Below are 23,860 nucleotides of genomic sequence, written 5' to 3'. Positions count from 1 at the left end.
GAAAGTGCCATTCTAACATGACACACTCTAACTCCAATAATACCATGTACAGAATCATTAACTTTCTTTTTTTTAAAGTAAAGAATCCTTCCAGATTTTTATTATTTTTTCCCAAACTTTTATTTTTTAAACTGTTTAACTTAAATCTTTATTGTTGAGAGTATTAAATATGTCCCCCATTCTCCCTCATTGATACCTTCTAGCCCGCCCCTGTCCCAGGCCTTCACCACCCTATTGTCTGTGTCCATGGATTATACATATATGCATATGAATGTTCAAATTATGTTAAATGTTGTCCATACAATAGTTCACAACAACAACAAAAGTTAGGCTTGCCCAGCTGTTGAGCATCGACCTAAGAACCAGGAGGTCATATTTTGATTCTCAGTCACGGCACATGCCTGAGTTGTGGGCTCAATCCCCATTAGGGGGCGTGCAGGAGGCAGCCGATCAATGATTCATCGTTGATGTTTTTCTCTCTCTCCCTCTTCCTTCCTCTCTGAAATCAATAAAATTTTATCAAAAAAATAAACGTTAGGTGTATTCTTTATGACTTCACTTAAAAAGCATTCCAGGTGAGGTCATTGCGCGGGCGAGCAGGGTCGGACGTTTGAACGAGACGAAGACGGAACCGAAGCCGGCCCGGCATTGGACGTGGTTCCTCCGCGAGCCGAAGATGGCAGTGAACGTATATTTAAGGTCAGTCACCAGTGAGAACCTAAGTCGACAGGACATGCCGGCCTGGATCAATGAGTCCCCGCAGTTAAATCTGACAAAGGTCGAACAGTTGTGCTCAGGGACTGCCTATTGTCAGCCTATGGACATGCTGTCCCCTGGCTCCATTGCCTTGAAGAAAGTGAAATTTCAAGCTAAGCTAGAACATGAATACATCCAGAACCGCAAAATACTGCAACCAGGTTTTAAGAGGATGGGTGTTGACAAAATAATTCCTGTGGACAGATTAGTAAAAGGAAAGTTTCAGGACAATTTTGAATTCATTCAGTTTTTTGATGCAAACTATGATGGAAAAGACTATGTTCCTGTCGCCGCCAGACAAGGTCAAGAAACTGCCGTGGCTCCCTCCCCTGTTGCTCCAGCTATGAACAAACCAAAGAAACCTCCTAGCTCTAGCAGTGCAGCTCCAGAGGCCCATTGTGACACAGAGAGCTACTGCAACCCCTCAGGCTGGCCCGGTGTGGTGCAAAGAATCCTGATGTGGGCAATGGGGACCACGAAGCAGCTGAACTGATGCAGCAGGTCAACGTATTGAAACTTACCCTCGAAGACTTGGAGAAAGAAAGAGATTTCTACTTTGGGAAGCTAAGGAACATTGAATTGATTTGCCAGGAGAACGAGGGGGAAAACAACCCTGTATTGCAGAGGACTGTGGACATTCTCTATGCCACAGATGAAGGCTTTGTGATGCCTGATGAAGGGGGCCCACAGGAGGAACAAGGAGAGTATTAGCAGCTTGGACCAGCAGAGCAACATCCGAATTCTTCACTCCAAATCATGTGCTTACCTGTAAAGTACTCCCTTTTATTACTTTTAGAGGACTCACTGGTTTCTTTCCATAAGCAAAAAGTACCTCTTCTTAAAGTGCACTTTGTAGAGGTTTCACTCTTTTTTCAATAAGTTTGAGTTAGGAGCTTTTACCTTGTAGCAGAGCAGTATTAACATCTAGTTCAGCGGTTCTCAACCTGTGGGTCGTGACCCCTTTGGGGGTTGAACGACCCTTTCACAGGGGTCGCCTAAGACCATCGGAAAACACATACATAATTACATATTGTTTTTGTGATGAATCACTATGCTTTCATTATGTTCAATGTGTAGCAATGAAAATACATCCTGCATATCAGATATTTACATGATGATTCATAACAGTAGCAACATTACAGTTATGAAGTAGCAACGAAAATAACTTTATGGTTGGGGGTCACCACAACATGAGGAACTGTATGAAAGGGTCGCGGCATCAGGAAGGTTGAGAACCACTGATCTAGTTGGTTCACTTGGGGAACAAAGAGGCTGACCATGGGCTCACCATATGGATGCTGGTAACACTGATTGCTGGGGAAGGTGTTTTTATGTGATACGCTGAGGTGGATACCTCAGTAGTGAAATGTAAAGACTGATTTTAATTTTAAGCTAATGTGAAATCTTGGCAGAGAACATTTTAATAAATGAATGCCTTAAGAGTATTTCAATTACGTTTGCATATTTCAAAATATAAAATGTAACCTGATAGGAGAGTTTGTGTGTTGCCCTTGTGTCTGGGAAGGAAGGGCCAGAACTTGGAACCTTTAGAACTTGCTGTTCACAGGCCTTGCAGAGCTGCTTGAATCTTCATAGGCCTAGCCTTGGCCCAGAAGGAAAATTTAAAAAGTTGCTCTCTAAAGCCATTTGGTGTCCTTGACCAATTGCATCTCTGCAAGAGGCATTGTTGGCTGAATGAATAGAGGGTATGTTTCAGCCCTGAGATATTTGTGTTGAATAGCTTGATATTCATTGAGCATTTCTCTGATGATTTTTCCAGTTACCCCTGAAATTTCTGTGTATTGTGTCTTTGGGAAATGAGATGTGCTCAGTTTTAAAATCTAACTACTACTTTTGGGGACTTGCCCACATCTCTGGGATTTGAATGGGGGTTTTTGTCCCATTTTGCTGTCTTTTAAGTTTACATTTAACATGTTTTTCTGCATCACTTGCCCACTGGGGACTCCTCTTTGGCTCCTAAAAGTTTGCTGCTTAGAGTGTAAGTTCAGCAGGCAGGTGATCATGCTGCAAGTTCTTTTTGGACTTCTGACAAAGGGAGTGATCAGTGAAGGCCTTCGCTACCTTGAGATCTGCAAGGCTGGGTGTTTTGGTACCTGCTGTCCACAGCCCTCCACTGTTATCAGAATACTTTGCCAGTGCACTAATCTCTTTGGAGATAAAATTCATTAGCGTGTTACTAAATGTTAATTCTTTTTTGCAGAAAATACAGTACCATGTCTGAATTATTCATATTTAAACTATTTCATTCCTTAACACCCCTCATTTGCTTTGCCTACAGCCTATTCAGTTCCTTTGTTTGACAGAATTCTGCAAAATGTGTGTCACCCACTACTGAGCTTGTTCAGCCCCTGATGTAATTGTATTGATTTGTTGATGGTGGTAGTTTGTCCTAAAATGTGTGTAGAAAGCAGGTATTTTATAATACATTGTGTAGTGCATGCTCTGTGTGAAATTCAGAGAGAAAACAGATTCAGTGCTTAACAATGCCAAAAATGCAAGTAACTAGCCATTGTTCAAGTAACGGTGGTGCTATTTCTCTTCTGTGGCCTTTAGTCTTTTGTTGCCCTAAAATTCCTTTTTATTTGGAACCCATTTTCCACCTGGTCTTTCTTGACAGGGTTTTTTTTTTTTCTCTAAGCAGTTTCTAAATAAAATTCTGTATTAAAAAAAAAGCATTCCAATGTTTAAACATTGTCATGAGGTCAAGACAAGGAACTCACAAAGGAAGTAATCTTCAAAATACTGAACTCTATGTAATTAGCCCTGAGAGTGAAGTAAGACACATTGCAGCATTAAGCTGGCAGCCTAATTACTGTCAAGATATTCTCCTATCTGAAGCAAATTTTCTTATATTTGAACTTTTCCCTTTTCCGTTTAAGGTATTGGGAAAAGGACAATACACATTCTAAAATATTCATAAAGATCATATGCAACAGTTTTTCTTAGCCATCAATTTTCCCTTACCATGTTGTTCTAAATCAGTGGTTCTCAACCTTGGCTGCACATTAGAATCACCTGGGAATCTTTTTAAGCGTCTCATGCTCTACCGACTGAGCTAGCCGGGCGCGGTGGGAATCTTTTTAAAATCCTGATTTCTGGGCCTCATCCTCTGGAAATTCTGTTTCTTTGTTACTAACGTTGTGGCCCCACCCCATAACAAAGAAACAGAATTTCCGGAGGATGAGGCCCAGAAATCAGGATTTTAAAAAGATTCCCAGGTGATTCTAATGTGCAGCCAAGGTTGAGAACCACTGTTCTAAATTGAAATACAGGTCTTTTCCACTTGATCAAATATCAACATAGGGGTTAAAAATCCTTCTAGCTGGGTTGCGGGCATATCCCCAGTGGGAGATGTGCAGGAGGCAGCTGATCGATGTTTCTCTCTCATCGATGTTTCTAACTCTCATCTCTCTCCCTTCCTCTCTGTAAAAAATCAATAAAATATATTTTTAAAAAAATCCTTCTAGCAAGATAAAAGGAATGATTCACATTTAAAATGATATACTTTTCCTAAACAATTAGCAGCATTTTATCTTACGAAGATATACAAACTTGGCTCCATTGACTGGTCAGAAACAGGGGGAAAGGTGTATAGGTCCAGACAGCACCTGTACAGGGTAAATGTGAGGCTATAACTCCTCCTTAATAACTAATTATTTCCCCATTAGGTGCTTTGTGAACTAACTGGATGGCAACTTTGATGGTAGAGAAGGAGTGTGCTGAGTGGGGATGTTTCCTGCCATAGTGGCTTTGCAGAGGGGTTTTGTAAAATCTACAGTAAAGTTGGGGATGATTGAAAAATTGCTAACAAGAGTAACAGTGGGTCAGTCAGTTTTACCACAGGTAGAGGCAGGCATCAGATGTCAATCCAGCATTCAGACAGGTTCCCTGAAGAGGCTAAAGCTTGAGAGTATCATGTCATATTTTTATGCGAAGGTTTTCCACTTACAGGAATTAACACTGAACATAATGGCCCTGCCGGTATGGCTCAGTGGTTGAGCATCGACCTAAGAACTAGGAGGTCAGGGCACATGCCCGGGTTTCAAGCTCAGTCTCTAGTAGGAGAGCGTGCAGGAGGCAGCCAATCAATGATTCTCATCATTGATGTTTCTATCTCTTTCCCCCTCACTTCCTCTCTGAAATCAATAAAAACACAGTTAAGAAAATCAGTAGTAGAAAACACACTTAATGGACAGCAGAAACTGCCAAGCTCATTTTAATGCACAGTAAACTAGAAAGGTAATGTAACATCCAGATTGGTGCTGGCCTACAGAAATAAAGCAAGAGCAATATATGTAATTTTAATTTAAAAAATTGTGATAATATGTATAATTCTAAGTTTTCTATAGTCACTCTCTGAAATCAGTTAAAATATATTTTAAAAAAGAGTTTAGGTCACAGAGACAAATACATTTCATAATCTATCCATGTTCCATGTTTTTCTACTCAAGTGTTGTATTATAATAATTATACTAGCTGGTAAAATTAAAGCCAAGGCAAATATATTTTTAACTTATGATCAACAGAGCCCATAGAATCAGACTTCTTTTTAAGTCATCATGTTACTGTGTTTTCAATTGGCAAGATTTTTTTACATTTTATGTTATTGTTTAAAGTATTACACATAGTAGTACATGTCTCCTTTTTTCCCCCATTGACCTTCCCCTGGCCTCCCCTCCCCCCCGGCACATGCCCTTACCCCACCCCCACAGTGTCTTGTGTCCATTTTAAAATAAAAATCAATAACTGAGAAAGAAAATAGGATTAAATTAAAACATGTACATTTAAAATGCCACTACCAACAGAAATTAAATTGCTTTCACTGAAATTATAAAGGCTTCACCGTTTTTCTAGAAAATGTTGAAAGAGAAATCACTTGAAACTGTGAGCTCATCTATTTATATAAAAGCCTAAGCGACCAAACGACCAGAACGACCAGGCGCTATGATGCGCACTGACCACCAGGGGGCAGACACTCAATGCAGGAGCTTCCCCCAGGTGGTCAGTGTACTCTCACAGTGGGAATGCCGCTCAGCTGACTGACCCGTCCTGATGGCTCACCAGCCTGGTGGCAGTCACTCACTCCCTCAGTAGTCCTGCAGGTCCAATCTCTGGAGAATGGGCCAGGCACCAGTGCCACCTGCATGATCCCGACAGCACCACTGCCCACCCGGAGGGCCAATCACGTCCCAGCCTTCACCCCTCACCCCCCACCCCCGTCAAGACCCCACCCATGCACAAATTTGTGCACTGGGCCTCTAGTAGATAAATGGTTTGTTTTGAAAAAAGCAACATTTGTCCTTTGAAAATTCCAGCAAGGAGTATTAAAAATATAGATTATTATTTTATTGGAAAGAAGTTGGTTTAAGAAATTAAAAATTAAGTCACAGTATTAAGTTCTTTTCATGTTTAAATAATTTATTTAATGTTTGCTACTTGTGTGTTCATTTTAATACATAACACACATATCTGTCAGACATGAAAAATAGTGGTCTATTTAAGAGGTTTTAATGATTGACAATATTTTTTGAAATGCACTTTATGAATATAAATATTTCTAAAGCAAAGAGAAAATAATTGAGTAAGTAGACACAATGAAATTCTGAGCAAAAAGTATGACTAATTTTTGTTCTTCAATAAATGAATACAACCACTGTAAAAATATATGTGTGTATACCCAACACACACACTACAGAAACATTTCAAAGTGGAAATATTTAGTGCACTGCCAAAGTGCTACAATAACTGTCCTCCATAGACATTCACATGCAAACACTATTGGACTAATAAACTAGAGCAAGTATTAATTAGCAGAACTCCTTTGCAAAAATGTTTAAAAAATGGAAATAATGAAACCGAAATTTACTTCTCATCTGAACAGTATAGAAAATAATCTATTATCTGCGTCACATCACATACACACGAATTATTATCTAAGCTCAGAAAATAACTTCTTACTGTACACACAGAACTGCCGTGTATACTCAGCAAATGTTATCATTGGCAGAAAATGGGCCATGAGGCAAATGTCTGAGGGATAGTGGCAGGAAGAGATCTAACTACTTAAGAAGAAAAAAGACAAGCATGGCAAGAACCGGAATGTGCATGCAAAGGAGTGGAGTGTGAAGAAAGCAGAAAGTAATAAACCAATTAAAGTGGAAAACAGCAGCTAATTATAACACAGGAACGAATCATGAAAGTTGGATGAGTGGGAAGGGGGAGGTGAAAAGAATTTTTTCTTTTTTTTTTTAAAGCTGTAAGTCACTGGCTAAAGTCCACTTTGAATGTGAGTTGGCTAAACTGTCACATGAGCCAAAGCACAGACTTTTTGCCAAAACTACACAGGGTCATTCTGAATAACAAATAAGACTTTTTCATCTTTACCTGTTGTAAAGATGTTCCACAAAATTCAAAATGCCCAATGGACACAGACAACAGGGGGGTGAGGGCATGAGTGGGAGGGTGCAGGGGGAAATGGAGCGATAAGGACACATATGTAATACCTTAATCAATAAAGAAAAAAAATAAGAAAAAAAATTCAAAATGCTATAGTCACATAAGGTGACAATTTACACTATATTCAAATTCAATCTTTCCTTCCAACTCTGGGCAGGTGCAAACAATGAGCTCTCCAGACCAGACAGGAGGAACCCTGTGCTCCATTATTAGTGACTCATGCAACAGCAGGATCCACAGTCCTAGTGAAGTCTGACTTTGGAAACAGAGCGAAGATGGTGTCAAATTGATCTAATGGAGAGGGATGTGGAAGTAACTGTGAGGAATGTCTCCTAGCATTTCCCCACTGAAACTCCTGGGGAGGAAACTGTTCATTGGAGGGAATACATAGATTCCCTATTCTGCTTCACCTTAACCCTTAAAAACCTTATTGTCTGAACATAAATAGGACTAACTTACTCCAATTTTTCCCTTATAGCAGGAAGGAATAAGAGGGTAAAAAGATTATATAAGTTCATCAAAATACACCAACACAAATCTTTTTCTTTACATATTAATATAACTGGAAAAGTCTAAGGTGTGTTAACTATGTGTGTGCATTGCTAGGACCATTTGACAGCTAGAAAACTGAGGCTCTGTGACACTAATTTATTCAAGGCCACTTATCCATCACAAATTTGACCCTGGGGCCATTTCATGTCAAAGACCTGGCTGGCCATTTCTACAAGGAAACCTCCCATTTCAAAAGAGGTCAGAAAGATAAACGGTGAGGGCAGCCAACATATTTTTGTTATCTTTTTTTCTCGCTAGTTCTATCATTACTTAAGAAAATATTTTGGCATTGAATAATATTTCTATTAATCTCTTACAAATGCCTTAAACAGCATATCTTCCTCCGCTAAGAGTAACTCTACAAGAACAATTCATGATATTCAGAAGCACAAGTAATCATGAATTAATGCAATGAACAGCAGCAGCTGTGGATATCTCATCTCGAAATTAACACCAGACATGATGTGCTACTGATAAATGAGCACAACACAGCCTATAAAACATGCCTGCACAAAAAGTCATATTTCCAGTCTGACCAACTCCCTAGCTCCAACTATAAAGTTAAGGAAACAGAGGGAAGAGGAATTTAACACCAGGGGGATGTCATCAACAAAACTTAAGACTGTGGCAAATGCTACATGTAAAACCACCTCAATTTTTCAAGGAATAAAACTGCAAGAAAAGTAGGCAAGGGGGAAATATATAGATGAACAAGACACTTCTGGGGGTGATCACTTTGTAATTTATATAAATGGCAGGTAACTATGTTGTACAGTGAAATATGTTGTATGACAAATATAATTGAAAAATAAAAAGTTAATATTTTAATTTAAAAAAGAATAAAGAAGACACTTAAGAGACTTAATAGTATTCTAATTATTCAAAATATTAAAACAACCTAGCATTTATGAAAAAATTGGATATTGAAACCCGGACTGAACATTTATTACTATTAAGAAGTTATTGTTAACTTTAAGTATGATAATGGAATTGTAGTTTTTTCCTAAAAGAACCCATACGTATAGAACTATATATTGAGTATTAACGGTTGAAATCAACCATAAAATGACGTGATGTCTGATATTTACTCCGAAATAATACTGCAAGAGGGTTAAAGTGGAGATTAAACAAGATTGTTCATGAATTCATAACTGTTGAAGTTGGACACCAAAAACATAGATGCTCATATAATTGTGTATTTTATGCATGTTTTTTAAAAAAGCACATGCAACACCGTTACTGAAAATGTCATTTTTTTATGAAAAGAAGTATATTATCAAGGAACCACAGAGCTCAAAGGACCTCAGAAGCAATCTATTCAAACCACCTCATTTTATAAATAAGGACATTAAGGCTCAGATAGGTTAAGTGACTTGCTCAGGGTCACTCAACTCGACAGTTCCAGATTCAAGGTCAGAGTTGAGACCTGCAAAGGCGTGGCCCGGGGCCATGTTCTTTCTCGGGCCCAAGAGAAAGGGCCGCAGTCACACACAGTCCAGAACATCCTTAACATCGAGCGTCACGGACGGACGGACGGACGGACGGACGGACGGACGGACGGACGTCAGCCCCGTGGCGAGGAATGAAGGGCGTGGGCTCAGACCAAGAAGGAGCTGCCAGTCACGGCGATGAGATCCGTCTCCTTCGGGCAGCCGTGGCTCCCCGCGGGATGGGAGAAGCCGAACTGGGTGTCGTCCTCGTCCTCCTGCGCGAAGAAGTCCGAGTCGGGGTGGACGGCCCAGTCGGCCTTGGGCGTCAGCAGCTCGGAGACGCTGCTCTCGCAGAGGGTGCTGGACGGCGTCAGCGCGTCGGTGTCCACGGTCAGCTTGCTGCTGGGCGTCAGGGCCTGGGGCTCCTGGCCGCAGGTCTTCATGGCCAGGGAGCCCAGGGACCCCAGGGGCCCCGCGCCCGGGCCGGACACGTCGTCCATGTCCAGGGGGCTGTGCTGGAAGCCGGTGGCCGTCGTCCCGAAGAAGAGCGAGGTATCCAGGCTCTGAGGCAGGTCGGTGGTGGCCAGCAGGGCCCGGGGGTCCACGGGCGGCCCCAAGGCGGCGCCGCTGCCGCCGCTGCCGCCGCTGCCGCCGCTGGCGGGGAGGCTCCCGGCCAGAGTGGAGCTCACAGAGGCCACGTCGATAGTCAAGATGCCCGAGTTGACCAGGGCCGTGTCCAGCACCGCGGCGGAGCCGTGCTGGCCGCCCCCGCCCCCGCCCCCGCCGCCAGGGCCCCCGCCCCCGCCCCCGCCGCCCCCGGGCACGTCCGAGAAGAGGGACACCAGCTCGGCGTCGCTGAGGTCGCTGTGGCCCTGGCTGGCCAGCTCGCTGCTGGGCGTGAGGGCGGTGGCGGCCTCGAGCTGGGCCAGCAGGTCCTGGCCCAGGTGGTGCCTCTTGGCCATGTGGGTCTTCATGCTGTGCTTGGAGGTGAAGAGCTTGTTGCAGGTGGAGACGGGGCAGCGGCTCTTCCAGGTGTCCACGTCCTGCAGGTGCTTCTTGGAGTGGATGTAGAGGCTGCTGCGCGCGGAGAAGCGGGCGGAGCAGCCCTCCACGTGGCACACGAAGGGCTTGGTGCCCAGGTGGGTGATGCTGTGGCCCTTGAGGTGCTCGGCGCGCGTGAAGGACTTGCCGCAGCCCTGCACGGGGCACAGGAAGCGGCGGTCGTCGTCGTGCTTGCGCTTGTGGCGCAGCAGCTTGGACATGCTGGTGAAGTTCCAGCCGCAGCCGTCGAAGTCGCACAGGAAGGGCCGCTCGCCCGTGTGGCTGCGCAGGTGGATCTTGAGGCGGCAGGCCTTGTCGTACTGCTTGCTGCAGCCCGGGAAGGAGCAGGAGAAGAGCTCCTGCTCGCGGAAGTGGGCGCGGTTGTGGGAGAAGAGCGCGCTGACGGTGATGAAGGTCTTCTTGCAGCCCGAGAAGGCGCACTGGTAGGGCCGCTCGGGCTCGAAGTGGCTGCGCTGGTGGGCGCTGAGCTTGGCCTGCGTGGGGAAGCTGTCCTCGCACACCTCGCACTTGAAGGAGTTCTCCTGCTCGTGGCCCTTCATGTGCGCCTTGAGGTTGTACACGGTGGTGAAGCTCTTGCCGCAGCCGGGCGCCGGGCAGCCGAAGGGCCGCAGCTTGTCGTGCGACTGCAGGTGCCGCTTGAGCTTGTAGGACGTGGTGAAGGTCCAGCCGCAGCCGCCCAGCGGGCACTTGAAGGGCCGCTGGCCCTGGCTGCTGCTGTGCGTCAGCAGGTGCACCTTCAGCTGGTGCTTCTTGGCGAAGGTCTGGCCGCACTGCGCCTCGGGGCACAGGTAGAGCAGCAGCCCCGCGGCGGCGGCCGGGCCCAGGGGCGCGCGGGGGCTCGGGCCGGCGGGCGCCGCCGGGACCGGGGCCTCGGCCTCGGCCTCAGCCTCGGCGTCCTCCTCGGGCGCGGGCGCGGGCGGGGGCTCGGCGGGCTCGGCCAGCAGCAGGTCGGGCGGCCGGTCGGGGCAGTCGCCGGGCTGCGCGGTGGTGGTGGCGGGCTGCACGGCGGCGGCGTGCGGGGCCCCGGCCTGGGGCGCGATCGGGCCCGCGGGCTGCGGCGGCGAGGGCTGCGGGGCGGGCGCGACCCCCGGCTCCCAGGCGGGCGGCGGGGGCGGCGGGGGCGGGGGCGGCGGGGGCGCGGCGAGGGTCAGGACGCCGTTCTCGAAGCGCAGCAGCAGGTTCTGGCTGTGGAGGGTCACGGTGCCCGCGAAGGCCGCGGCGGGGCCCAGGCCCGGCCCGGGCAGCGGGGCGGCCAGCGGGGCCGGGGCCGGGGCCGGGGCCGCGGCGGGCAGCGCGGCGGGGAGCGCCGACAGGCAGCGGGGCCCCGGCGCGGGCCGGCCCGCGGGGTTCGCGCCGCCCTCGCCGCCCCGGAGCCCGGGGCCCGGCCCGGCCTCCTCCCTCCACACGGGCCCCGCGGCCTGGCCGGCGCCCGCGGGCCCCGCGTCGCCACCCACCGGGTCCAGCAGCACCAGGAAGAAGTCGTCGCCGCCGCCGCCGCCGCCGCCGCCGCCCGCCGGCCCGGGCCTGGGCGCCAGAGGGCTGGGGCCTGGGCCCCGCGAGGCCGCGCGGGCCTCCTGGCGCCGCCGCCCGCGCCCGCCATCTTGGGGGCCCCGCAGCAGCAGGAGGCGGCGCGCGGGGGCCTGGCCGGCCCGCGGGTCGAGGGCGCCGGGGACCCGGCCGCCGCCCGCCGCGCTGCCGGCGCCGCCGCCCTGGGGCGCCCCGCGGGCCGGGAGCAGCGCCGGGATCTCCATGGCGGCGTCCGCAGGCTCCGCTGGCGCCGGCGCCGGGAGGAGGTGCGACCCCGCCCCCTGCCGCGGGCCGGCCGCGCTCCGGGAGGAGAGAGCGCCGCGCAGGGCCCGCCCCGTCAGCCGGGGAACGCGTGCGCGCCCCGCGGTTTAAATGCCCGCCCCGCAGCCGCCGGGACGCCCCGCGCCGGGCCAAGGCGCCCCCCCCGCCCGCCCGCACACACCCGCACACCCGCACACACACACACACACACACACACACACACACACACACACACACACCCGCGCACACACACACCCGCCAGCGCGCACACACACGCACACACACACACACCCCGCCCGCACACACACACACACCCGCCCCGCACATACCCCGCCCGCACACACACACACACCCGCCCCGCACACAGCCCCGCACACACACACACACACACACACACCCGCCCCGCACACAGCCCCGCACACACACACACACACCCGCACACACACACCCCGCCCGCACACACACACACACCCGCCCCGCGCACACCCTCGCACACACACACACACACACCCGCACATACAGCTCACGCCCGCACACACCGCAGCCCCGCACACACCCCCGTCCGCACACCGCCGCCCCGCACACACCCCGGTCCGCACACAGCGCCGCCCCGCACACACCCCCACCTGCACACACCCCCGTCCGCACACCCCCGCCCCGCACACACCCCCGCCCCGCGCACACCCCCGTCCGCACACACCCCCGCACACACACAGCTCACTTGGGAGGGAAGCAGCCCCCCCCCACACACACACACCCGCACACACACAGCTCAGGCGGGAGGGAAGCAGCCCTCCCCCGCACACACCTCCGCACACACTCAGCTCACGCGGGAGGGAAGCAGCCCCCCCTCCCCGCACACACACAGCTCACGTGGCGCCCGCCCCCCGCACACACACACCCCCGCACGCACACACACCTCGCACACAGCTCACGCGGGAGGGAAGCAGCCCCCTCCTCCAGGTGAAGGGCAGTGACGGCTCCTGTGCCCACGGGGCCACAGTGCCCAGAGGCCCATCTGCTGGATGCCGCTCATGTCCCCCTCGCGGTGCAAACCGCCACAAACGCCCACCCTCCCGGGGCTCAGCCGGGGCTCACTGCCTCTCACATGTGAACCATCAATGGCTGGATGGACGGATGGCTGGACGGATGGATGGCTGGATGGATGGATGGATGGACAGATGGCTGGACGGATGGATGGCTGGACGGATGGATGGCTGGATGGATGGACGGCTGGATGGACGGATGGATGGATGGACGGATGGCTGGCTGGAGGACACAGTGTGTGTCAGCCTTATCTACCATAGTGCTGGCAAGTCTGAAAGCGATGTCTTTTTTTGTTTGTTTGCTTTCTGGACAACTTCTGTGTCCAGAACCGTCTTGACCAGGAAAATTTGGTACCTAATATATATTTTAAAATAAATCTTTAATGATATCAGAGAGGAGGGGAGGAGAGAGAGAGCCATAGAAACATCCATGATGAGAGAGAATCATGGATTGACTGCCTCCTGCAATCCCCACCCTGGGGACCAAACCCACAACCCCGGGCATGTGCCCTGACGGGGAATCAAACCAGTGAGCTCTTCAGTCCTGGGTGGATGCTCAACCACTGAGCCACACTGGCCCGGCAGAGGTTCACAATTCAGATGGTTACTTTGGTCCGAAGAAAACCTTTTGCTTGGCAAAAATGTTAATTATTTTAACATCAGTTATTTCATATATGCAGATGCAAGGGCCCTGCTTCAAAGCCCATTGGATTCATATAGTCACGAGGTTTTTTCTCTGTCAGTATTTCTCACACTCTCCAGACCCAAGCTGAGGACAGCTTTTTAGTTCCCTCCCCCTGGCTTCCTTTTGCCTCAGCCTATCATACACATGAACTTACCTTTCCAAGAAGAAGCACTTCCCCAAAGGTCTACTGTGGGCTGCTATGCAACGATGAAGTGGGATCTTGAAGTGTGAAGAGGTATTGGGAAACTGAGGAACTGTGGACAATGGGTGGAAGTGGCTGAGAGGTTGAGGCTCCACCTATGGACTAGGAGGTTATGGTTCAATTCCCAGTCAGGGCACATGCCAAGGTTGTAGGCTCCTTCTCCAGTAGGGGGAGTGCAGGAAGCAGCCAATCAATGATTCTCTCTCATCATTGATGTTTCAGTGTCTCTCCCTCTCCCTTCTCTGAAATCAATAAAACTATATATTTTTTAAAAAATGAACTGTGGCCCTAGCCGATTTGGCTCAGTAGATAGAGCACTGGCCTGGGGACCGAAGGTTCCCCTGTTCGATTCCGGTCAAGGGCACATGCCAGGGGTTGTGTGCTCGATCCCCAGTAGGAGGAGTGCAGGAGGCAGCCAATCAATGATTCTCATCCCATTGCCATTTCAATCCCTCTCCTTTCTCAGAAATTAATGAAAATATATTTAAAAAAATTGTGGACAAAGATTGGGTGGAATATTTTGGTAATGGAACAGTCCAACCCACTTAGCATACTTGACTCACCAAGCGGTATTTGCAATAAGTGCTCATCACTTTTTCATTTCCCAGCCACAGGTACCTAAGACAGAGTGTTCCTTAAATGTCAGACTTCTGATAGATAATTGTGCCCCCAAGTGGTTCACATCAGAATCAGGCAGGCTCCTGAACTATTAAACTGAGGAGCCAGACCTTGCTTGAGAGACACGTTACTAAGAGTAAAGAAAAAGGTACATTTTGTAGCATATGAAGGAATAGTTGGAATATATGACCCAGAATGAAAAAAACAAAACAATGGCACCTTAAAATAAAGAGAATATATGGTGCCAGGTGGGTACTGGAAATACCAGGGGGTACACTTTATAAAGTATATGATTGTCTAACTACTACGCTGTACACCTGAAACTAATACAAAATAATATTGAATGTAATTTAAAAAAATAACAAAACAAATAGAAAAAATTAAGTCTTCAAGGTTTTGACTTACAGTATTATTCACTTTAAAGAAAAGCTAATTGGCTAATAAATTGTCAAAGAACTTTTAGGCCTTAATGCATTGTTTTGAGAGATCTTTCATTCCAAACATTTTTTTCTATTTCTTAAATTTAACAAAAATCCATATGTCTGCACTCATGAAACCCCGACTACAATCAAAATAGTCACCATAACCACCACCTTCAAAGGTATCTTTGTGCCCTAGCCAGTTTGGTTCAGTGGATAGAGCGTTGGCCTGTGGACTTGGGTTCGATTCTGGTCATGACCGGGTTGCAGGCTCGATCCCCAATACAGGGTGTGCAGGAGGCAGCCAATCACTGATTCTCTCTCATCATTGATATTTCTATCTCTCTCTCCCTCTTCCTTCCTCTCTGAAATCAATAAAATTATATATTTTTTAAAAGTTTCTTTATTTTCCTATGTATTGCTTTCCTCTTTACCCATCCCCACCCTTATCCGTAGGCAACACTAATTTGCTTTCTCTCACTATAGATTAATTTGCATTTTGCTGAACCTTATTTAAATGGAAACATACACTGTATTCTAGTTTTTGTCCTTTCTTTTAAATCCTCACCCAAGGAGTGAGTATATTTTTCCCATTGATTTTTAGAGAGAGTGGAAGGGATGGGGGAGGAGGGAGAGAGAGAGAGAAAAACATCTATGTGAGAGACACATCAATTGGTTGTCTCCCCCACACACCCCAACCCCGGGGGTGGGGATAGAACCTGCAATCCAGACACCAGCCCCTGACTGGGAATCAAACCCAAGACCCTCAAACCAATGAGCCACACTGGCCAGGGCTTTCCCCCCCTCTTTTTTAGCACAGCATAATTATTTTGAGAAATACTCATCCTGTTATTTTAACCAACAATTCATTTCTTTCTGTTGTTCTGTATTTCATTGTTTCATTATTTGGGTTGTTTTTAGTTTTTGACTATTTACAAATAAAGCTGCTATGAATATTTATGTACATGTCTTTGTGTGGACCTATGCTTTCATTTCTCTTAGATAAAAACTTAAGAACATGGCCGAAACCGGTTTGGCTCAGTGGATAGAGCGTCGGCCTGCAGACAGAAAGGTCCCAGATTTGATTCCAGTCAAGGGCATGTACCTGGGTTGCAAGCACATCCCCAGTAGGAGATGTGCAGGAGGCAGCTGATCGATGTTTCTCTTTCATCGATGTTTCTAACTCTCTATCCCTCTCCCTTCCTCTCTGTAAAAAATCAATAAAATATATTTAAAAAAAAAACAAAAAACTTAAGAACAGCAGTAGGGTGTGTTAACATTTTAAGAAACTGACAAAGTGTTTCCAAATATCCGTAACCATATATACTCTGATTGCATACTTACAGAGCCTTGATATAGTCAATATTTTTATTTTGAGCCATTGTAATGCGTGTGTTGTGGTCTATCACTTTAATTTTAATTAACATGTCATTAATTACTAATAATATTGAGCATCTTTTCAAGGGTTTAATTGGCATCCATTTATTTTATTTGGTGAAGTTTCTGTTAAAATATTTATCCATTATAATTGTGTTGTTTACATCTTATTGATTTTCAAAAGTTCTTTACATATTTGAATTACAGGACTATTGGTGATTATATTTTGTATATATTTTCTCATTATGTGCCTTACCTTTCATTTTCCTAAAGTGTATTTTTATTTTTGTATTTAAAAAAATTATTTTATTTTATTGATGTCAGAGAGGAAGGGAGAGGGAGAGAGAGATAGAAACATCAATGATGATAGAGAATCATTGATCGGCTGCCTCCTGCATGCCCCCTACTGGGGATGGAGTCCAAAACCAGGGCATGTGCCCTTGACCGGAATGGAACCCAGGACCCTTCAGTCAGCAGGCCAATGCTCTATTTACTGAGCCAAACCAGCTAGGGCCTAAAGTGTATTTTTAGAACAAACTTTTTCAGTTTGGATTGAAGTCCAATTTATTGATTTTGTGTATTATACTCCATGTTTTTGATGGCTTATTTAAGAGATTTTTTTTGTCAAATCCAATTTCACTTCGATTTTGTCCTGCCCTTTCTTCTAGAAATGTTACAATGTTAGTTCTTACATTTAATTCCAATGTCCATTTCTAGTTCATTTTTGCATATGGTGTAAGGTAAGGTTTAATGGTCATTTCTTTTAACTTATGGGTATCCAATTGTTCCAGCACCAGTTCCTGATAACATTATCCTTCCTCCGCTTAAATTAGTTTTGCACCTTGGTTGACAATCAATTGACTGTATCCATGTGGGTCTGTTTCTGGATTCTCTCTTCTGCTAAATTGATCTGTGTCCCTATACTTTGTGCTAATGCCACACTTTCTTGAATTCTGTAGCTTCATGATAAGTCTTGTAACCTGGCAGTCAATGTAAGTACTAAAATGTCACTATTCATATTCAAACTAACGTTGAATATTCTAAGTCCTATGCTTAGAATGTACTAGTATTTCCATTTTGTCTTCAGCCTATGTACTAGTATTTCCATATAAATCTTAGAAATAGCTTGAGGGAGTGGCAGATTACCCAGTGCCCAGAAAAGTGGAGCTCGAGGCCATGACCAGATATACCACCCCCATGAACCCAGCTGTCTTCCCCCATCTGCCCGTGGTGCTGTTGGCCATTGGCATGTTCTTCACCACCTGGTTCTTTGTTTATGGGGTCATGTCCACCAAGTACACTCGGGACATCTACAAGGAGCTCCTCATCTCCTTGGTGGCCTGTTCTTCATGGGCTTTGGTGTTACGGCCAAAGGGCTTGCTCGGACTCAGGCTCTGGTCCCAGAACTCAGTCCCTGGTTGGGCACCATTTGTGCCATGCCAGCACGACCCAGGGTGATCTCGAGTGGGGGACTGAAAGGATTAAGGAAAAGACAGACAAGAGAATAATAGCTGGGTCTCGGTGGGACGCTGCCTCCCTGATGAGGAGACAGCGCCAGCGCCCACAAGCCGTGTGTTTATTTTATAGCAGATGCCACGAGGCAAAGTAGGGGCGTGATCACGTTGTTTACAGCATTCTCGTGAGTTCCAACCTCACTCAATTACATGCACCTGAACTCTAGCACAAGGCACGTGGGGCCACGTGTTTGGACCATAGGTTCAAGCTCACAACCACAGCCGTTGGCTATGATTGTGCTGGGAGGGCCCTGACCTCCAGCTGGGACGTGCACGTGGCAATGAGAGGACCCTGTCCTTTCATTAGTCCGAGGCTTAAACCTGGCCAAAACACCGTAACTGCACCCCACACTTTGGGTCCTCTTCCTGCTGCTCTGGGTTGGCATCTAGGTATGAGCTCCCATGGGCTCCAACCAGGCAGCTGCTGAATCCCTGCTTTTGTAAATTATTTTTTTTTACTGTTGTGGGAGGTGTCCTGCCTGCTGCTCACACTAAAGGCAGATGTGTGACAAAAAGAAAAAAAGAAAGAGAGAAATGGCTTGAATTGTTGCCTTACCTATAAAGATAAAAATGGCATCTGTTGTCTTATCAGAAAAAAAGTGTCTTAGTCCATTTGTTTTGCTATAACAATATACCACAGACTGGGTGGTTTAGAAACAACAAATATTTATCACAGCTCTGAAAACTCGAAGTTGGAGATCAGGATTCTACTAAGGTTGGGTGAGACTTAGGTTGTGCAGACTTCTATCCACACAGAATGGAAGGAGCTAAGAAACTCTGGGGAGCTTTTTATAAAAACAAACAAAGCTAATACAATTCATGCAAGCTCCACCCTCATGACCTAATCACCTTTCAAGGTCTAGCCTACTATCATTACCTTGGTGGTTAGAATTTTTTTTAACAAATACTTTTAAAATTTCTTTATTATTTTTATTGATTTCAGAGAGGAAGGGAGAAGTAGAGAGGGATAGAAACATCAATGATGAAAGAGACTCATAGATCGGCTGCCTTCTGCATGCCCCTCACTGGGGATTGAGCCCACAACCTGAGCATGTGCCCTGACTGGGAATTGAACCGTGACTTCCTGGTTCACAGGTTGATATTCAACCACTGAGCCACACCTGCCTGCAATAGAATTTTAACATGAATTTTGGGGCAGGGAAACTAACATAAACAGCATTTGAGGGGTGGTAAAATCTTTGAAAGCTGCACCAGTTAGTTGGACAGACTGGCCCTCTCTTCCTACATCAGGGACTATTTGGAAGACATGTCTTTAAAGAAATAATTTTGTTTGTCTTATTGGCATCTATTTTGAAATAAATGTCACCTTAAATACTCTGCAGACAAGCAGAACAAACTCTGGCAAAATAAAAAGTAAGCCAAATATAAACACAAAAAGGAAAATGTGAAGATACTTCAAAATTATTCATATCTGGATATCCATAGGAATAACTGGCATCTATAGGAATACATTTTATTTTATTTATTTGTTTTTATTTAATCAATTGGGGTGACACTGGTTAACAAAATTATACAGGTTTCAGGTGCACAATTCTACAACACATCACCTGTACATTGTATTGTGTGTTCACCACCCCAGCCTGCTCTCTATGAGTCTGTTCCTATTTTGCTTGGTAATTCATTTTGTTCATTAGATTCCACATGAGTGAAATCATATGGTAATTGTTTTTCTCTGACTGGCTTATTTCACTTAGCATAATGCTCTCCAGGCCCATCCATGCTGTCGCAAAGGGTAGAAATTTCCTTTTTTTTTTTTTACTGTCATGTAGTATTCCATTGTGTAAATGTACCACAGCTTGCTTATCTACTCATCTACTGATGGGCACTTGGGCTGCTTCTAGATTACAGTATCTATTTAACCATTTAAAAATTATTTCTTTGGTTTTTACAAGCAATAAAAACATTTATTTGCATGTATTTATTTATATGTAATCTATAATATTGTATCTAACATTATGTATTTACTAGAGACCTGGTGCATGAAATTCATGCATGGGAGGGGGGGTCCCCCAGCCCAGCCTGCACCCTCTCTAATCTGGGACCCCTTGGGGGATGTCCGACTGCCTCTCACAATCTGGGACCACTGGCTCCTAACTGCCTGCCTGCCTGCCTGCCTGATTGCCCCTAACTGCTCCCCTGCTGGCCTGATTGCCCCTAACTGCATCTGCCTCACCCCACACCCGGGACCCGGGATTCCCTCCTCTGGCCAGTCGCAAGCACCTGGGACCTGGGCTTCCCTCCCTCTGGCTGGCAGCAGGAACCATGGACCCGGGCCGGCTTTGCCCGGGCTGGCTGCAGCTACAGGGGACCGTGGGCATGTGACTTCACCCGGGCCGCAGCTGCAGGTGCCTGGGATTGTGGGAAGGGCGGCTTGTCCCTCTCCCAGGCCGCAGGCACAGGTGTAGCCGCTGGCACCCTGGACCATAGGGAGGGTGGCTTGTCCCTCTCCTAGGCCGCAGCCCCAGCCACTGGCACCCAGGACCGCAGGGCATGCGTCTTGTCCCTCTCCCGGGCCGTAGGCGCAGGTGCAGCTGCTGGCTCCCGGGACTGTGGGGTGGGAGGCTTGTCCCTCTCCTGGGTCGCAGCCTGGCTGGTCCCCATTCTTCTCTCATGAGCTCATTTGTGCCTGGCTGGTCCCCATTCCTCTCTCCCCAGTGTTGAGTGTCTGAGCTGTTACCGTGTGATGGCATGAGGGCATGATGTCCATTTGCATATTAGCTCTTTATTATATAGGATATGTGTTACTATATAATTATATATATTTTATAATACATATTTTCTGATATATATGATAATATAATATGTAATATCTATATAATATGTAATTATGTACTATGTTCATATATTCTTTAATCCTTGTTCCACTCTTTAAGTGTGGAAAAAATATATATAGTTTTTGCAGATAAACTGTCAGCAGTATGCATTCTCCAAACCCTAGAGTAAATGGGCCATGTGTTAAATTATTTGGAAAATAACACTAACTTATATAATATGTAATGTTATAAAACCTGAGATTTCCTGGCTATTTAAAACCATACATTTTAGAGTACAAGAGAGTCCCTAATCTCAGGTTTTTTAAAAAATATATATATATTTTATTGCTTTTTTACAGAGAGGAAGGGAGAGAGATAGAGAGCTAGAAACATTGATGAGAGAGAAACATTGATCAGCTGCCCCCTGCACACCCTCCACTGGGGATGTGCCCACAACCAATGCACATGCCCTTGGCTGGAATCGAACCCGGCACCCTTCAGTCCACAGGCCGACGCTCTATCCACTGAGCCAAACCAGCCAGGGCCATAATCTCAGGTTTTACCTGATGATTGACTCTCTCCTGTAATATTGCCACAATAAAAACCACATTTGCACAACAATTTCAGCAAGGGAATGAATTCTATATTTTGTCTCAATATTAGTAAGGGTAAAACTTGTCTAACTAATAAATTTATTTTTATTCTTTGGAAATGTAGGCTCGCATTTTCATTTAGAGCTTGTCTGTTGATGGTAAATAAGAGGCAAAAAATGACAGCATCAATGATTATTTGGTTTCACAGATACTTCCTTTGAAATAAACTTTTTATTCTTAAATTCATGGAAATAAAATGAAGCTAGTCATTCATGGTAGTTTCCACATTTGATTTTTATTATATGTCATCTTTATTGTGTTTTACAGTAGGGCCATTGAAGGAAATAAAACATCAGAATGTTCCAAATGCTAATACATCCTACTTGACAAGCTGATCAATTTTCTAGGTTTTCTAATGATGTAAACAGGAAGTTACAGAATATATATAAAGGGAAGCGCAGAGATTTGCTATCTAAGTTCATTACCAGGTGTTCCTCATCGTTCTCGAAGGTAAGAGTCTTATAACCGGTTGTTTTGCTGAAACTTAAGTTTCCACTTGAATCGAAATATACCAAAGTTAATCTGAATGCAATATTTCTTAGAGATCGTAGACAAACTGAACCCGCACATGAATGAGGGAAGATATTTTGCTTGAAAATTATATAATCGTTGGTAAAGATGACGTGCAAAGGAAAGCCGAAGTTGAAACCCGACCACTTCCAGGAGAATGTCCCCTTCTTGACAAGCATTTTCCCACATCTCATGCTGTATTCTTCAAGTTCTATTTTATTGGTGTATCGGGGCCCGATTTCCTGGCTTTGTTGTACTCTCAGCAAGGTAAACCACTGTTGCTTATAAGCTTGTGATAACCAATCTGAAGGTATTAGAGTATCGTGCTCAATAACTCTTGTGGAGGCCAGGTCACAGATGATATGCTGAAACCTCAAATTTTTAAACACCGATTGAAATGGTATGCCTCGTCTGGTTTCCAGGAAGGCCATGCTGGCAACACGTCCTCTGTGCCTGGAAAACCATTTGTTTGCATGGCCTAAAAGCTTTTTTACGGATCCTTTCCAAGCCGGGTTAAGACGAAGGAACATCCACTCTTTAAGTGTGGTGTACACATCTATTTCCTTTTGTATTACTAGTAAGTTAGCTGAAGAAATGAGCAGATTCATGAGGTCTATACTGAGTGCTTTGTAAAGTTCAACATTTGGATGCGTCATCAGATTGTGGAGAAGCCAGTTAAAGCATTTTGTCTTCAGAGACGCTAACCCATAGGCTTCTGCTGTTGCATAGTAGCCACAGACAGTTTTCACGTTAACTGCCTCCTTCATGGTCTCCTCACACTCTTCAATTAAGTCCTCTACTTGAAGCAGGCATGCCGTTGCCAAAATTCTTGGAATTTGAAGGGACTCCGTTAAGTCATATTCACCCCTGTACAAGGAACCTAGCACGAAGTTCAGGGACTCGATGTCAATATTGTGGTCCTTAATCTCTAGGTCGATAATATCTTTGTCAGAGTCATCGCAAGAATTTTTAAACAGAGTAGCAAAGTAGCCTGACTGACATAAATACATTTTGTGTAGACACCACACTCTCCCCAGAGCACGGATTTTAATGTCACTGGTTTCCCCATTTAGAAATAAAGTATGGTAAGCATAATCAGATGTGACCTTTACTTTTTTACTTCGGCTTGTAGTGGCTTCTTGCTGGAGATTGTCTTCTGGGTCTAGAGGCTTGGGGCTGTTCTCAGCCTCTGGGTCGGGAGAGGGTCCGCTCCGCTTCCGTTTCCGGCCTGAGGCTACATCTCCGGGGCCTACCTGGGCTTCTGGCTGATGCGGATCAGTTGTGCCTAATGTACTGCCCCTCAGGAGGCGACTGCTCAAGGACCCCATAGAGGAAGGCTATCAGATTCCCTAGGGGAACTGTTTCAGACCTCCTTGCCATGGCATTTCTGCGTCCTGTCACCTCAACTTATGTCCAAGTCTCACGGAAACCCTGAGAGATGGTTCCAAACGTCACAGAGGAGGTCAGGCATTCGTTACTGTCTGCCCCGCCCCCAGTGAGGCCCCGCCCAACCCTGTGTCCCCATCCACTCCGATGGCCCCGCCCAACCCTGTGGCCCCATCCACTCCGATGGCCCCGCCCAACCCTGTGGCCCCATCCACTCCGATGGCCCCGCCCAACCCCTGTGTCCCCATCCACTCCAATGGCCCCGCCCAACCCTGTGGCCCCATCCACTCCGATGGCCCCGCCCAACCCCTGTGTCCCCAGCCCCTCCGATGGCCCCGCCCAACCCTGTGGCCCCATCCACTCCGATGGCCCCGCCCAACCCTGTGGCCCCATCCACTCCGATGGCCCCGCCCACCCTGTGTCCCCATCCACTCCGATGGCCCCGCCCAACCCCTGTGTCCCCATCCACTCCAATGGCCCCGCCCAACCCTGTGGCCCCATCCACTCCGATGGCCCCGCCCAACCCCTGTGTCCCCATCCACTCCGATGGCCCCGCCCAACCCCTGTGTCCCCATCCACTCCGATGGCCCCGCCCAACCCTGTGCCCCATC

At 46.9% G+C, this 23,860-nt stretch overlaps 2 protein-coding genes and 1 pseudogene across 2 annotated transcripts; 1 reads left to right on the top strand and 2 right to left on the bottom strand.

The window, feature by feature from the left end:
* Window positions 1–668: 668 nt before the first annotated feature.
* On the top strand, window positions 669–1,498 carry LOC118653956 (annotated as a pseudogene).
* A 4,671-nt stretch (window positions 1,499–6,169) lies between these two features.
* ZXDB (zinc finger X-linked duplicated B) lies at window positions 6,170–12,127 on the bottom strand. The gene has a single exon (XM_036305084.1). The coding sequence runs from the start codon at window positions 12,026–12,028 to the stop codon at window positions 9,383–9,385; it is 2,646 nt and encodes an 881-aa protein (XP_036160977.1). The 5' UTR covers window positions 12,029–12,127; the 3' UTR covers window positions 6,170–9,382.
* A 9,490-nt stretch (window positions 12,128–21,617) lies between these two features.
* On the bottom strand, window positions 21,618–23,317 carry LOC118654452 (germ cell-less protein-like 1). The gene has a single exon (XM_036305776.1). The coding sequence runs from the start codon at window positions 23,189–23,191 to the stop codon at window positions 21,689–21,691; it is 1,503 nt and encodes a 500-aa protein (XP_036161669.1). The 5' UTR covers window positions 23,192–23,317; the 3' UTR covers window positions 21,618–21,688.
* Between the last annotated feature and the right edge of the window lie 543 nt (window positions 23,318–23,860).

This window comes from Myotis myotis, unplaced genomic scaffold (genome assembly GCF_014108235.1).
Source record: "Myotis myotis isolate mMyoMyo1 unplaced genomic scaffold, mMyoMyo1.p scaffold_m19_p_4, whole genome shotgun sequence".
NCBI lineage: Eukaryota > Metazoa > Chordata > Mammalia > Chiroptera > Vespertilionidae > Myotis > Myotis myotis.
The sequence above is the reverse complement of the archived record's forward strand: the minus strand, read 5'-3'. Positions and strand labels throughout refer to the sequence as shown.